General features: G+C 45.9%; 1 protein-coding gene across 5 annotated transcripts in view; it reads right to left on the bottom strand.

The window, feature by feature from the left end:
- Positions 1-5,876: 5,876 nt before the first annotated feature.
- Positions 5,877-14,472, bottom strand: part of ZNF664 (zinc finger protein 664) — a 36,633-nt gene continuing 28,037 nt past the window's right edge. For all 5 annotated transcript variants that reach the window (XM_049866165.1, XM_049866163.1, XM_049866162.1 and 2 more), the window contains exons 3-4: positions 9,346-9,411; positions 5,877-9,242 (exon numbers count right to left, since the gene is read on the bottom strand). In XM_049866165.1, the coding sequence (XP_049722122.1) occupies positions 7,850-8,635 (786 nt within the window). In that variant the 5' untranslated portion in view covers positions 8,636-9,242; positions 9,346-9,411 and the 3' untranslated portion in view covers positions 5,877-7,849. The remainder of the gene's footprint in view (positions 9,243-9,345; positions 9,412-14,472) is intronic.

Consider the following 14,472-nt stretch of genomic DNA (forward strand, 5'->3'; position numbering starts at 1 on the left):
GGCTAAGTTCGGTCGCGATTTTCTGTCTTCTGAAATAAAGAGGATAGAACGCTTCTAAACCCAGGTTTAAATGAGACAGTTTAGCTGCACAACCTCTCTTAAGATTATACATGCATAAATTCTCAAATATTTTCCAAAAAAGAGGGAGGAGGGAGTGCTTGATGGCCAAAAAAAGGTTTTAACATCATTTTTCAAAATGCCTCGGTACATTAACAGGTGAAAGGAAACAGGAACACACGACGCTCTTCACAAAGGCTCAAAAGCCACTTGGTAAAATTCAAAATTCTGTATCCTACAGCTTGAACGAAGGAGCCCTGGTGGCGCGGTGCTAACAGAAAGGTTGGCAGTTCAAACCCACCAGCCACTCCCTGGGAGAAAGATGTGGCAGTCTGCTTCCCGTCAAGTTTATGGCCCTGGAAACCCTATGGGGCAGTTCTACTCCCTCCTGTAGTGTTGTTACGAGTTGTAACAGACTTGACAGCAACAGGTTTGGTTTTGGGGGGTTAGAGCTTGAATCCTTGGTTCCTTGTTAATATTTTTTAATTTAATAAATTAATTTAAGGCTATGAAATTTTCACTTACTTTGGGCCCATCCAGTGAGACGTGGTACGTGATGTTATGGTGCTCTCTTCTCTAAGCAGTTTGACTTGCTGCCATTTCCTCTTGACCTGTAACTTCAAGGGGGTATCCTGTTTTTATGGTTTTTAATTCCCAAGTGGGCAGGGCTTTTTGCTCTGTGTTTCTCAGTAACTTCAATTTTTATTGCATTATATAGTCAGAGAGTGTGGCCTGTGAGATTTTTCTCCATTTTGGAATTTGGTGAGGTTTTCGTTCTGCCATAAAACCTGGTCGGTTTTTGTGGCTGTCCCAAGACGTGCTAGCCCCAGTTTTATACATGTAGCTAACAGATCAAGTTGGTCAATAATACCGAGTAACTATGTCCCTCTTTCTTCATCTAGGGGATCTGCAAATTTCTGGGAGATGAAGACTGACCTATCCTGCTGTGACTGGGAATTACTTAACGTCCCATCGTATTTCCAAAAATGTAAACGAGCTATTTGTCAGAGTTCTGCTGTTAGCCCAATAAAGGTATATGACTATTGTATCTTCTTGCTGATTTATTCCTTCCATACATATAAAAAATGCTTTGATCCATTTGATTGATGCCTTTTTTTTTTGTTACCTTGAGTTCTATTGTGACCGACAATAATAATACCACTTGCTTTTTTTTTGGGTCAGTATTTCCCTGATATGTTTTTCCACCCTTTTATTTTCAAGTTTTTCTGTCATTTTAAATAGTGTCTTGTAATCCACATATGCATGTGTTTGCGATGTATTTTTTAATTGAACCTGAAAATACCCATAAACTGCAGAATTTGGCCCATTCCCACTTACTGTGATCAATAGTATGAATTTACTCCTGCCATCTTACTTTATACTTTATTGCTGTTTTTCTTTCTCTCCCTGCTGCTTGCGACATCAATGGTGCTGTCCTGGTAAGCAACACACACGGGGTTCACAGTGCTCCCCAGACACTACCTACTTCCCATGGTTACACTGCCCAGCAAAACGGGAAACGGGGCTGCCGGTGTACCAGTGACGCCCTCCAGCTCCTTGTCCACAGGACTAGCCCTCTGGACTAAGTCCCTGTGGATCTTGGCCTTATCTCAGAAAAGGAGGAAGGGGCAGGTAGAGACGGAAGAGTGCTGGGGTAGAGGACATTTTGGGGACAGGCAAGATGAAGGCTCCCGATGACTGATGTAAACATTATTAAGATGTGTTACCCTATTGTGTTCCCCAGACAAGCGAGACACAGCAATCACACATGGAAGAATACAATACCAAGCAGTGTGAATCCTTTCTCTGGGAGCTTCCGCACAGCCCACACCAGCAGTGGGGCCCGCGCCCTGATCTTACAGTGAGAACTGCCTCTTCTGCAGCCAGGAGACAGAGCCAGGTGCGTTTCCCGTTCACAGAGCCAGATCTTTCCACTTCCAGCCAGTCCCCCCGGAGACACCCGGCTGTCATCACTACACAGCTTTAATACATTGTCCATGAAGCTTCTCTTCAGCACATTATGTTCCACACAGACCCAGCCTATCCATTGAGCCGGGGCAACAACACACACACGTGTGTCTTTCATTCTATGCCAACGCCTTTCTCTCCTTCACCACACAGCACTGCACGGTGTTACTTTTCTTTCCAGGCATTTCACTCCAACGACTCCCCCACTCTTCTGACCTCTAGGCACCCCGTCTGCCTTGGTTCTCTCTGCACAATGAGTACCTGAGATCACCTGGTTCCCCTCAATCGGTGTCCTTTTCTCACGAGCTTAATGAAAGCCCTTCTTGCTAGAAAAACTCACAAGCCTACACATACACATGAATAAGGTTCTAGAACCCCCTGAAGCCCACCTACAGATCCTAGGTTTAAAAACTCTCTAAACAACCAACCAAACCAAACCTGATGCCATCAAGTCTATTCCAACTCATAGCGACCCTAAAGGACAGAGTAGACCTGCCCTACAGTTTCCCAGGAGTGGCTGGTGGATTCTAACTGCTGATCGTTTGGTTAGCAGCCTGAGCTCTTAACCACTGCGCCACCAGGACTCCCTCTAAACAACACTGCCACCCTAACTCACGATGCAGAGAAGACCTGGACCAGGGACAGAAAAGAACTGAGAGGAGGAAGGAAAGCAAGTGTCTTGAATTTCTTCCAGAAACAGAATTTAGGAAGTGTAACCAGCAGGGCACACCCAAAACACCTAGTCTATAAAATGTACACATCCTAACAGCCAGTAAAACGAATCTACAGATGCTGTCATTTCACTAAAAATCTATCTCATTTGCATATGCCTGCCATCTGAACGATAAAATAGCATTGGTACGATAGTCATCTTCCACAGAACACCGTGCCAGTTCTTGCTGACATGTACAATGACAAGTCCCTAGGTCCTTGGATTCCCTGTTAACACTTTAAAATATAATAAGGGGTGATTTAAAAAAACTCCTAAGGTTGCATTTCCGTATGAGCATAAAATTATTCCAACTACGTACACTGGAGTGGTAACAAAAGACGCCCAGAGCCCTCCCTGCCCTGGCCTGTGAAAGCTGGACGCTCTCTCGAAGAATCTGCAGGGTTGTTGGAGCTTATGCTCTTGTGGCCGCCCTCCCCTGCCCCATTTATTTACATGTGATACTTACATTGGCCCCGTTTTGGCTTGGACACAGCACCCAGTTCTTTCATCAGTTTCCCTAAGAAACGCACTCACACTCAGCACTTTAAGGGGAGATTTTGTGGCTGTGCGGGTTCCTATCCATATGAAAGCGTGTGCCTGAGTACCACCCTGCCCCGCTGGCTCCCTCTCCTCAGCTCCCTTTTCTATTCTACTTTCTGTCCCTGTCCCAGACTGTCCTGGGAGATTCACGTTCTTCATTCTCTTATTAGGTGGAGCCACTCAGCTCACTCCTGGTTCTACCCCCACATCTGGATGCCCAAACCCAGTCCAGTGTTCAGCAGAACAGAGAGAACTCCAAATAACACGCCTCATCTTCCTTAATAGTCAACCAGGACTAATGCCGTGGGGTTTTCTGTTATATTACTAAAGGCTAGGTACTTTGATAGAGGGTCACTATGAGTCAAAATCAACGATATGGCAACGGGTTTGGGTTTTTTTTTTGTTTGTTTCGGGTACTTTGTACATGTTTATTTAGCTCCTGCAACTATCTCAAGAGTTAGGCATTTTCAAAATCATTTTATAGGTGAGGGATCCAAGGTTTGGAGAAGCTGCAGGTCACAGAGTACCGTGTCGCCTTCATTTTCCCCATCTCCTTTTATCTCTGACCAACAGCCCTTAACTCAGCATTGCTACTGGCACGATCTAATATTTGGCTCCGGCCCTGTGCTGCTATCAGCTGCTTCCTCATCTCTTCCCTAGAGGTTTGGTTTTGCCACTGAGTACTTTTTCCATTTGATTCTGATATTTACTTTCCACCTACTTTTTCAAATTCATAAGAATAGTAGCTAATTGTACAGGAACTGCATGATAAATAATTTTAAAAATTTAAATAACAGAACCAAGAGTTGGAAGGTCCCTCAGAAGGCACACAGAGGAATCTCTCTACAGCTCCCTTGGGACGGCCCGTGACGGGCCCGCCTGCGTGCTCACGAGCTCACACTGGTGGGCCCTCTGATTTGACAGAGATCTTCCTATCTTAAAGATGAAGCTGCCACTTTCCCCCAGGCTGGAAAGTGTGAAGGCCCCCTTGGCTCCCTCTCACACCCCTAAATCCTAGCAGGCACCAGGAGTGGTCCAATGGGTGACACGTGAGCCCACAGCTGCCTTTTTTTGTCCAGCCCCCTCCCACTCCACTCACATCACAAGGGCCAGCTTGGGTTGCTCCTACCTCAAGGATGAGCCTGGAACACAGACCTGCTCCTCAGAACTAGTAGATGCTAAACCATTGTCAGAGACCCTTGCATGGATAGAACACGGGTCACCACGTCTTCAGCTAAGAGCACATCATGCCTTAACATGAATGGGCTACAGTTCCGAGGGACGAGGGCAGGGCTTGCAAAATCAAACGCCTACAGGCATCAGACAGAACATACACGACCAAACTGGGTCAGACTGGGAACATGAATTAGCTGCCGAGACTTTTAATTTTATGTAAAAATCTGGACAGTTGGTTTTCTCTTGAAAAATACATGGGGCCCTCAGGCCGTGTTCCATCAAGGAAACACACAGCTGTGACCGAGGCGGCTGTCCTCTTGCAGCTGGGCAGGCTTCCCCCAGTGTGCCCCAGGCCTCACTGCTCCTCTTTACTCCTGACCCCATCTAGTCATGTTCCCTGCTTGGTTTGTGACCCGTGGGCTGGGGTGCTCTCACGTCTTGGTTTGCCAGGGACAGTACCAGTTTAGGCCTGTTGTCTTCACGTAAATGTTGCTAACACTCCCTTGACTCTCAAGTGCCCAGTGTGGACAATAAATTACCGGCACCCTAGGGATAATGCACAAGCCAATCCCCCCACTCACACTCAGTCACAAACACACACTCTCTCTCACACACGTACTCACTCATACACACTCTCACACATACACTCACACACACTCACAAAATGGCCACTGAATCCACACGACCACATGTCAAGCACAGAGAGCCCTGTTATAAAGTGATTTTATTAAATTGATTTGGACATATTGTAGGTCAAATAATATTTCCCGAAGATAACAATTATGGACTTTAAAGCTCGACATAAAATTAGTAGCTTCAAAAGTGTTAGTCATATTCCCCAGCAACAGCATGATAAAATAATCCAACTATGTAGAAATATAGAACTCTAGGACTAGCTGGAAACTCGGAGATCATTTAGCCTAATATCCTCATTTTGTAGGTGAGAAAACTAGACTCAAAGATTAAGCGATTTGCCCAAGCTCACATACCTAATAGTAATAAAGCTAGAAATCAAACCAATTTTCCCTAAAACTAAAATTCTATCAATGATATTTCAACTGGCTCTCTATCAACTAAGATCTAGACTTTTCTCTAATGCTCCACACTGTTGTGACATGGAAGAGTGACAGACATTACAGGAAATCAGAGTCTCGGAATTCAGGCCTGGAAGGGGCTTTATTAAATAACTAAGCCAGCCCTCTCTTTTTGAAAAGGAGGGGATGCTTGCCAAGTGACATACCAAAAGGTTATTAGCAGAGATGTCTGGATTAAAACCCAGGCATTGACAAATTTACCCCAAAATCCATCTCGAGGTTCATGGTCCACCCGCTAAAGTGTACGCTTCTTCTGGGCCTCCTTTATGCGCTGAGGTTTAGTTACACAAAAGCCCCTTTCAGTCAAACAGAAGAAATTAATTCAAATGTGAAGAGAAAAATCAAACTTTGTTTCAGTATTTCCATGACATTGTGAGTAGTTCATTTTCCAACCTCTTAGCTGACAGACATCACTAACCTGATCACCCACTTCAGAGCATCAAAGATCCTTAATTTCCCCCAAAGACTTCCTGAGCAAAAGGACTACGTGAGGGAAATCAGTGAAAGCAGGAATGAGAAGGAAAACAAAGGTAAGAACAGGTTGCTTTTTGTTCTTGTCATTGGGGACTTTTGGTCTTCTAAACATTCCTTCACTTCCTCCATATGAGTTCTGAAGATCAATCCAGCAAAACAAAACAAAACAAAACAAACAAAAACCAACCCCAGGCCTATAAAAGTCAGGATACTGAGAACTCCGCACCCGTCCCTCCCACCGCTCACTACCCTCCAGCCACTGCTGGCCTCTGCCTGCCCTCCTCAGGCCCTGGCTCTGCCAGCAGGGGCGCTCATGCCTCGGGTCTCAGCTCCACCACCACCCCTTGGAAAGGCCTTCCCTGACGCTATCTAAGGTTGCTCCCACCCCCGCCCCCCACCACTCTAAATCATCACCCTATTTATTTTCTTCATAGTGCTTAATCACTATCTCAACTACATCAGTTATCTGTTTACTTATCTGTCTCCTCCACTAGAAGTAGACTCCATAAGAGCAGGGACCTTGTCTGTCTTACTCAGTGGTATCCCAGCACCCAGCACAGTGCCTGGCACACAGGAGGCGTTCAGTGAATATTTGTTAAATGAATGAAGAAAGAAAAGGACGATAACAACAACAGACAATCACGCCTAAAAAGGGAATGGTGCGTACTCCTCAGTGACGAGGTCCAGAGGACGCCTACACATCATTGCCCAAGATGACAGAAACAGGGACCACGTACTAGCGCTAACTCCTCCTCCCACCCACCCACTTCTCCCGAGGTCTCCTCCAGCTACACCAGGAGCCCGTGTGTCACAAGAGGAGCCTGAGAGGGCCGTTCTGGGTGGGGAAAAGTTTTGACTTCGCTTGCTTCTTACTCCCTGCTATTTACATTCAGCTATTTCCAAAATAATTCAAGTTAAAAGCACATGATGACACGAGAAAGTCAGTCTGACTAACATAGAGACATAGTGATTAGCAGGATCCACAAAAGTTTTAAAAAGTCCAAAGGCAAGTATGTCTGCCAACGGTTTCTCTGATAGGCCAGGTAGACAGCTGTTACGAGTCACCTAAAACCTAAAGGGAAATTTAACGCCATCTAGGAAGGGGTGGGTATTTACGGATACTCTGAGGGCATACAGGTAAAGTAGGTTCAGAAATAACGGGCTATGTGGAAGATATGCAGGAGTGAACTGAGTGGTCACCTCTGAAGTACCAGAACTCTATCTTAGTGAGAGCTGTCCCTTTTCAATTACATTCACCAGTATGCTTCAATCGAGAGGAAGGGAGGGTGTGAACCCCTAAGGGAGGAAGTATCAGGGATAACTTTTAAGAGAAGACAGGAGGTGACTCAGGAGACTGGGCAGTGATCATGATTTTTTATGTACTGTTTCAACTGTTGGAGCCCTGGTGGTGCAGTGGTTAAGAGCTCGGCTGCTAACCAAAAGGTCGGCAGTTTGAATCCACCAGCTGCTCCTTGGAAACCCTATCTATGGGGCAGTTCTACTCTGTCCTATAGGGTCACTACGAGTCGAAATCGACTCGACGCGACAGGGCTGTTTCAACCATCAAGGCATAGCACCGGAATCCTGGGAAGTGCATGTCCCAGACAGGAACCTGGCTTATATCAAGAGGGATTTTATGTTCAAAGCCAAGCTGTAGATGGAACACACCTGGCGTGAATCAAAAAATCAACCTTATGTATGCCTTTTCACGAAGAATGTTTTGCTAGGGATTGCTGCAAGTATTTCTTGGGTCAATGTGGGTATTTACAGGGTTTCCTTCCTAGTGGCACTTATGGGTTTTAAGATCTTTCGCTCTTAGCAAAACTTTTTATATAACTGATATTTTGAGGTGGTTCCTCTCCTTTGTGTGGACTCTCTGGTGGATGCAAAGGCTGGTGCTCTGGCTGAAGGCCTTGCCACACTCATCACATTTAAACGGCTTCTCTCCGGTGTGCACTCTCTGGTGGATGCAGAGGCTGGAGCTCTGGCTGAAGGCCTTGCCACACCCACAACACCTATAGGGTTTCTCGCCCGTGTGCACCCTCTGGTGGATGCAGAGGCTCGAGCTCTGGCTGAAGGCCTTGCCACACTCATAGCACTTATAGGGCTTCTCTCCGGTGTGCACTCTTTGATGCATGCACAAGCTGGAAGTGTGCCTGAAGGCCTTGCCACACTCTTCACATTTAAAGGGCTTCTCTCCCGTGTGCACTCTCTGATGCATGCAGAGGTTTGAGCTATTACTGAAGCCCCGTCCACACTCACTGCAGACGTAGGGCTTCTCCCCTGTGTGAACTCTCATGTGGATCTGGAGGTGTGAGCTCCAGTTGAAGGCTTTGCCACACTCGTAGCATTTGTAGGGCTTCTCGACTGTGTGGATTTTCTTGTGTCTATTGAGTTTGGTTGTAGTACTAAAATCTTTACCGCAATCATCACATTTGTAGACCTTCTCGCCTGTGTGGTCTCGCCAATGGATATGAAGTTCTGATATATGGAAGAAACCCTTATCGCACTTGTCACATTTGTGGGGCTTCTCAGCTGTGTGAATTTTCTGATGCATAAAAAGATCTGCTCGCTCAGAGAAGAATTCCCTACACATGGGGCACTTGTAGATCATGTTTCCTATTTGGTATCGTGACTGAGAGGAGAAAATTTCCTTACGACTAGTCTAGTTACAGGGTTAAAGGGTTGCTAGTTCATAAAGTCTCTTATTTGGCCATCTCGGCAGTTTATCTCAGGCTTGCTCTAGTCAGTAAGTTTAAGGTCGGCCTAAGCTTTTCCCTGCCTATCTTTCTATGGAAGGCTTCTTCCTGCATAGTGTTTCTCACTCAGTATTATTACTAATTATAAAGTGACATTTAGTTCCACACAAATCCTGTAACTCATTAACACAGAACTTCCTGTTAGATCCTGAGTTGTCAACATTCCAAGGGGCTCCCAAGGTGCAAACCTTTGCGTTTTTAAGCCCCTGGAATCTTCCTCTTGTAGAGCGATCTCGTGCTTCCCGCTCCTACATAAAGGGCTGCACAGTGTCCCCCGCAGCTGAGAATGAGGTGCTGCTGGCCGGCCTTGGTCCCCTGTGGCCTCCCCCAGGAGATTCAGTCTGACATTCTGCCCCCTACTCATCAGACAGGAGCCTCTCCAGGAAGCAAGCTCCTCGGGGGCCTGATGCGTCGGCAATCCTTCTTTCTGATGATTCTGTACGTGGGTACGACTCCAGTCGCCTGTGATAGAAAAGTTAATTAATTAATTAAAAATCTCTTTTTTGTCTAGAAGTGGCTGTTGAGCCCTAATTAATCTTGTATAAAAGGACACAGTAGCACGAACCTGTTCTGACCTTGAGAAAGAAGCTCTCTTATCTTCCAGAGAGATGCATCACGTGGATTTGCAGGTCTGAAGAAGAGAATTTGTAGATATCACGCTCCTGTTAATAACCCAAGTCCATTACCCAAACACAAGCACTTACTGTAATTATTCCAACAATGTCAAGGTGATTATTATTGAAAAGGAAATCCTGAGCTCTCTCTGTGGGGAAGAAATCAGCTGTCCTGCATCAAGGAACGACAAGGAAAACCACCTGCTTTCTGAACTTCAGGAAAGTACCATGCTGCTGCTTTTGGAGATAAAACATCACCTGAGTTGTCTTCCACTCTATATAAAGAACATGTGACATAATGATATATCACATACATAGTAAGCATGTGACATATCCTATCGAATGTCATTCTTCTGCTTAGCTGTTCTCACAGTTTTCTGATGTGTTTAAAATGAAACCCAAAATCCTTACCCTGAAGAACAAGGGCTGCCCGACGGCCGCACTCTCCTCCCGCTAGTGCCTTTCTCAAACACTCTAAGCTGTTTCCAGCCTCGGGCCTTTGTACACGCTGTTCCCCCGGCTGCAGATACTCCCTTCCTCACTGTGTGCGGCTTCAGCATCAGCGTCCCCTTCCCTACAAAGGAAGCCCCTAGCTAGTCTCTATTTTAACCTTGCTTATTCCTTCAAAGCACGGGGAACTTGCGATTATGTTATGTGTTCCTTGGTTTTTCATCTGTCTTCTGCATGAGAATGTCAGGGCCGCAAGGGAGGGGACTTTGAGTGCTGCTCTCTCGTTGTGATAAAGAGGAGATGTTCCATTCGTATTTGCTGAGTGACTCCACAGGGTGATTTATAATCCCCCTCACCCCACAGACATATCCTGCCTCCTCCTGGGGCAATAGCTGACGGCACATCTCCCACTGCCTCATCACCAGTCCCTGAACAACCTACATGGGACAAAACGTACAACAAACACAACAGCAAGGAGATAAAAGAAGAAACTAGATCCCAAAATCTGAAACCTTCTTGAGATCTAGGACCACATCTTTGCAACCTTTTCATCTCTTGTGTTCCCGACTCAGGAAGTGATGCCTGAATTAGTTAATGAAGTGGCACCAACAGATCTCCTTAACATGAAATGACACATGTACCAGGGGACTCATGGAGGAATGTCTGCCATGGCATGAAATGACACATGTACCAGGGGACTCACAGAAGAATGTCTGCCACGGCAAAACCACAGGCAACCCAAGTGTCCACCCTTGGGGACTGGCTGACTAAACGATGGTACTTCCTCACAGTGAGATGTGGTCAACCATCACAAAAGGAATGAGGATGATATGAAGTGAATCCAGGTAAGACAGTTAAGTAGAAAAAACCAAAGGTACCATATAGTATGCTACCCTGTATGTAAAAAAGGGAAAGATGCGAAGACACTTACAGATTTATTTATATGTATAAAAATAAACACAGGAAAAGGTGATCCAAAACTTCATTTAAATGATTAGCTGCAGAGGAGGAACGAGACAAGGATGAAATAATAAGACTTCTCAGAATATACCTTACAAGGAGTTATGACTTGAGAAACATGTATGAGGGGACTCCCACTGGCCACAACTGGGACAACTGCACATCAAAAGGAATAAGGAACACAATCAATGGGGATACGTTAACTATATAAAACCCCATGGGTTCGTAATGATTAGAAGGGATGGGGGGATTGAGAGAGGGAGAGAGGAAGAGAGACAGGAAGAGACAAGGAGCCTCAACTCATCTGCTGAAATTGGAAGTAACTAGGGCACTGAGTTTTCCCCCTGAAAACTGGCAATCAGAAGGAAAGAAGTAAGCGTTCATCCTACCTCTCCTCTGTGAACTATCTGTCTAGGTAATCAAACAACCCCGCTAATAACTACCGCGTGTAACCCCAATGAAATACCGATTCAGGCCACATTAGAAACGGGGGAAAGCAGGAGACAAAAGGTCGACTGGGAACTTGACAAGGCAAGGACTGGCTGTCGCCACTGACCAGCCTTAGCACAACTAGCAGAGGAGCAGCCAGACACCTTGTGCCTCCTCACGCAATGCGATGCAATGCGATGCGATGTGATACGACAGGCACAGTTCCACCTCGAACAAAGAGTCTTGCCCAGAGACCCAGCCAGGAGCTAACCAAGTCTCTAGAGCTAATTTTCATTTACAGCAACCAGGGAGACAGAAGAACTCCCAGGATACAAGTAGGGAATACTACAACGAGAACCATTTTTGCAGCAAGCGAATGGCATGGAAAAATAGAAGTTGGCGGGGGCGGGGGCAGGGGGCTGCTCTAGACGAAAAAGACTCTAGATATAACAATCCAACGTAACATGAGGACCTTCTTTGGAATGTGATTCAAATACACCAGCTGCTAAAAGGAGACAACTGAGGAAATTTGATTCGGGGCGGTATCAGATTATGTCAGGGAACATTGTTAACCGCGTTAAGTGTAATAAAGGCACTGTGGTGACGCAAACAGATGTCTCTGCTTTTCAGAGATGTATCCTGACGTATGTCGGAATGACATGACATGCCTGAGATGTGCTTTACAATAACTTGGAGGGGAAAAAGGGAAATAAAAAAGGGTAGGTGAACAAATACAGCACAACTCTGGTAACCGCTGGACGCAGGACATGGATAAACGGATGGATAAAAAACTCTCTCTAGATGCTGATGAAGAGTGAGCTACTTATATCAGGTGGACACTTGAGACTGTGTTGGCATCTCCTGTCTGGAGGGGAGATAGGAGGGTAGAGAGGGTTAGAACCTGGCAAAATTGTCATTAAAGGAGAGACTGGAAGGGCTGACTCATTAAGGGGAGAGTAAGTGGGAGTAAGGAGTAAGGTGCATATAAGCTTATATGTGAAAGACTGACTTGATTTGTAAATGTTCACTTAAAGCTCAATAAAAATTATTATATATATATAAAAAAAAAAACCTCTCTCTGGCCTCACGTACTTCTGAAATCCTCGTGGTCAGAAATATTTTTCAAGCTGGAAGGACACTCCTTTCCTACTCCTCCTGTAAAAAGACAATCCCTGAACCAGGCAATGAGAGGTGAAACTGCAAGCTAAACTACGTACCCGCCCCCCCACCCCGATGGCAGTCACTTGCCAATCCATCCTAAGCACACGACACGTGCGCCCACAGACGGTGCTGGGGGTCGCAGACAAGGTTGCAGCTTGAATGCGAGAGTAGCTGAGGGCAAAAGGAACACCACCACACGTCTGCTCCTGCTTCCCTCTTGAGTTAAGGCAAGACCCACTCTGGTTCTACCATCCTCACCTGAAAATCAAGCAGTAAAGGGTCAGGACATTCACCCAGGCTGGCCTCAAGAGAAGCTGATTCTTTGCTCAGAAAGGGGAAACTTAACAGCCAACTCGGTGCCATTAGATTCCTTCAGTCCTCCCCAGACAGTTTCCCTTAAGGAGGAATCAGGCACTGCCATTCTCTCCAGGGAAAATGCTTACACATCGAGAAATCTCACTGCCATGGCGAGGCTGGGGGTAGGCTACATTCTACAGTAAAAAGAAAAAGATAAAGCCAAAGAAACTCCAGGAAATTTTGCGTATGACCAATCAAAGAAGAGAAGGATAAACAACAACAACACAGGATCACTGCCGTAGATGTACCCTGAAATGGTACCTGTCCAACTGCTTCCATACATGTAAAGGAGGCCACCAGCACCACTGTAAGCTGAAGAATGGCAAATATTCAATACAGAGGCAGGGGTCCATAAACTGGAGCCAGTGTTCCAGAAAGCTGACCCTGATAGGGACTGTACTCAGTACAGGCTGGATAAGAAATCAAGGCAAACCATCCTGATTTGGCAGGAGGGAGAAATTCAGTTACACTCCTACAGGGGTGGTCAGTGACAATGCAGACTGTAAACCAGGCTGCTGAGCAGAGCTGGGTGCCTGGTGTGTGCTGTTCTGAATGAGACGATGACCACGATGCAAAAACCATCAAAGCAAGCAGGGCCAATAGAGCCTCCCAGACCAGACGTGCGAAGACAGAGGCTCACAAAGGGAACTCCAGGGAGAAGAGAGCAGTTCCAGAGAGACTCGGCAGCGCTGACAGACTAGCAGTGGAGCCATGAGGGCTAGGGGTCCGGCTTGGATAACAGGACAGCGATGCCTTTCACAAGAGGGGCAGGGAAGAAGAAGGGCAGATGTTGCGTGAATGAAGTTCAACCAAAATACTCAAACAGGAAGAAGGGGATCTAAAAATATATTCCCACTTAGTCTTGTAGCTTCGGAGAGCTTAGTCACCTCTTTTGCATCTGTCTTCTTTTGGTGTCGTGGGGTGATGGAACTGTTGCGCCTATCACACGAGAACATCATGAGAACGCGAGGGAGTACGCTCTGGAAATGAAAGGCTGGACGGTGTATTTGTATGACTTATTTATTTCCCTTTTGAAAATGTGGACTGCACATGGGCTCACATTACAGCTGAGACTGTGATCACCCAACGAGTGGCCTGGAGGCACCCACAGAACCAAACTACCGTAATAAATTGGCTTCTCATGGGAGGAAAAAAAGTAGAAGGAGGTAGATTCAAGAAAACCACAAAGAGCTGACGGTTTACCTACACACAATGGAACATTGTTCAGCCACACAGGGAGGCTTTCTGAAGTTCTGACACATGCTGTGACCTGGATGAGCCCTGACAACATGATGCCAGGTGACGAAGTCAGACACAAAAGGGCGAATATTGCATGATCCTCTTTACACCTAGATCCTATTTACTACCTAGAACAGGCCCGTGCAGAGACAGAGTTTACGAGTGGTTACCAGGGGCTGGGGGAGGGGAGAATGGGAAGGAATTACTGAGGGGTGCTGAGTTTCTCTTTGAGGTGATGAAAAACTTCTGAAGAGAGACAGTGGCGATGGTCGCACAACACAGTGAATATAATTAATGCCACTGAACTGTACCCTTAACAACGGTTAAAATGGCCATGTTTTGTTATATACCACCACAATAAAATTAAAAATAAAAACCTGATCATGTTGGAACCTCAGTGATGGGTACACAGAGGTACATTTTCTCTCCTTTTACGCCTGTTGCAAATTTTCCATAATAAAAAGAAAAGCCATAACTTCTTG

The sequence above is a fragment of the Elephas maximus genome, chromosome 22 (assembly GCF_024166365.1).
Source record: "Elephas maximus indicus isolate mEleMax1 chromosome 22, mEleMax1 primary haplotype, whole genome shotgun sequence".
NCBI lineage: Eukaryota > Metazoa > Chordata > Mammalia > Proboscidea > Elephantidae > Elephas > Elephas maximus.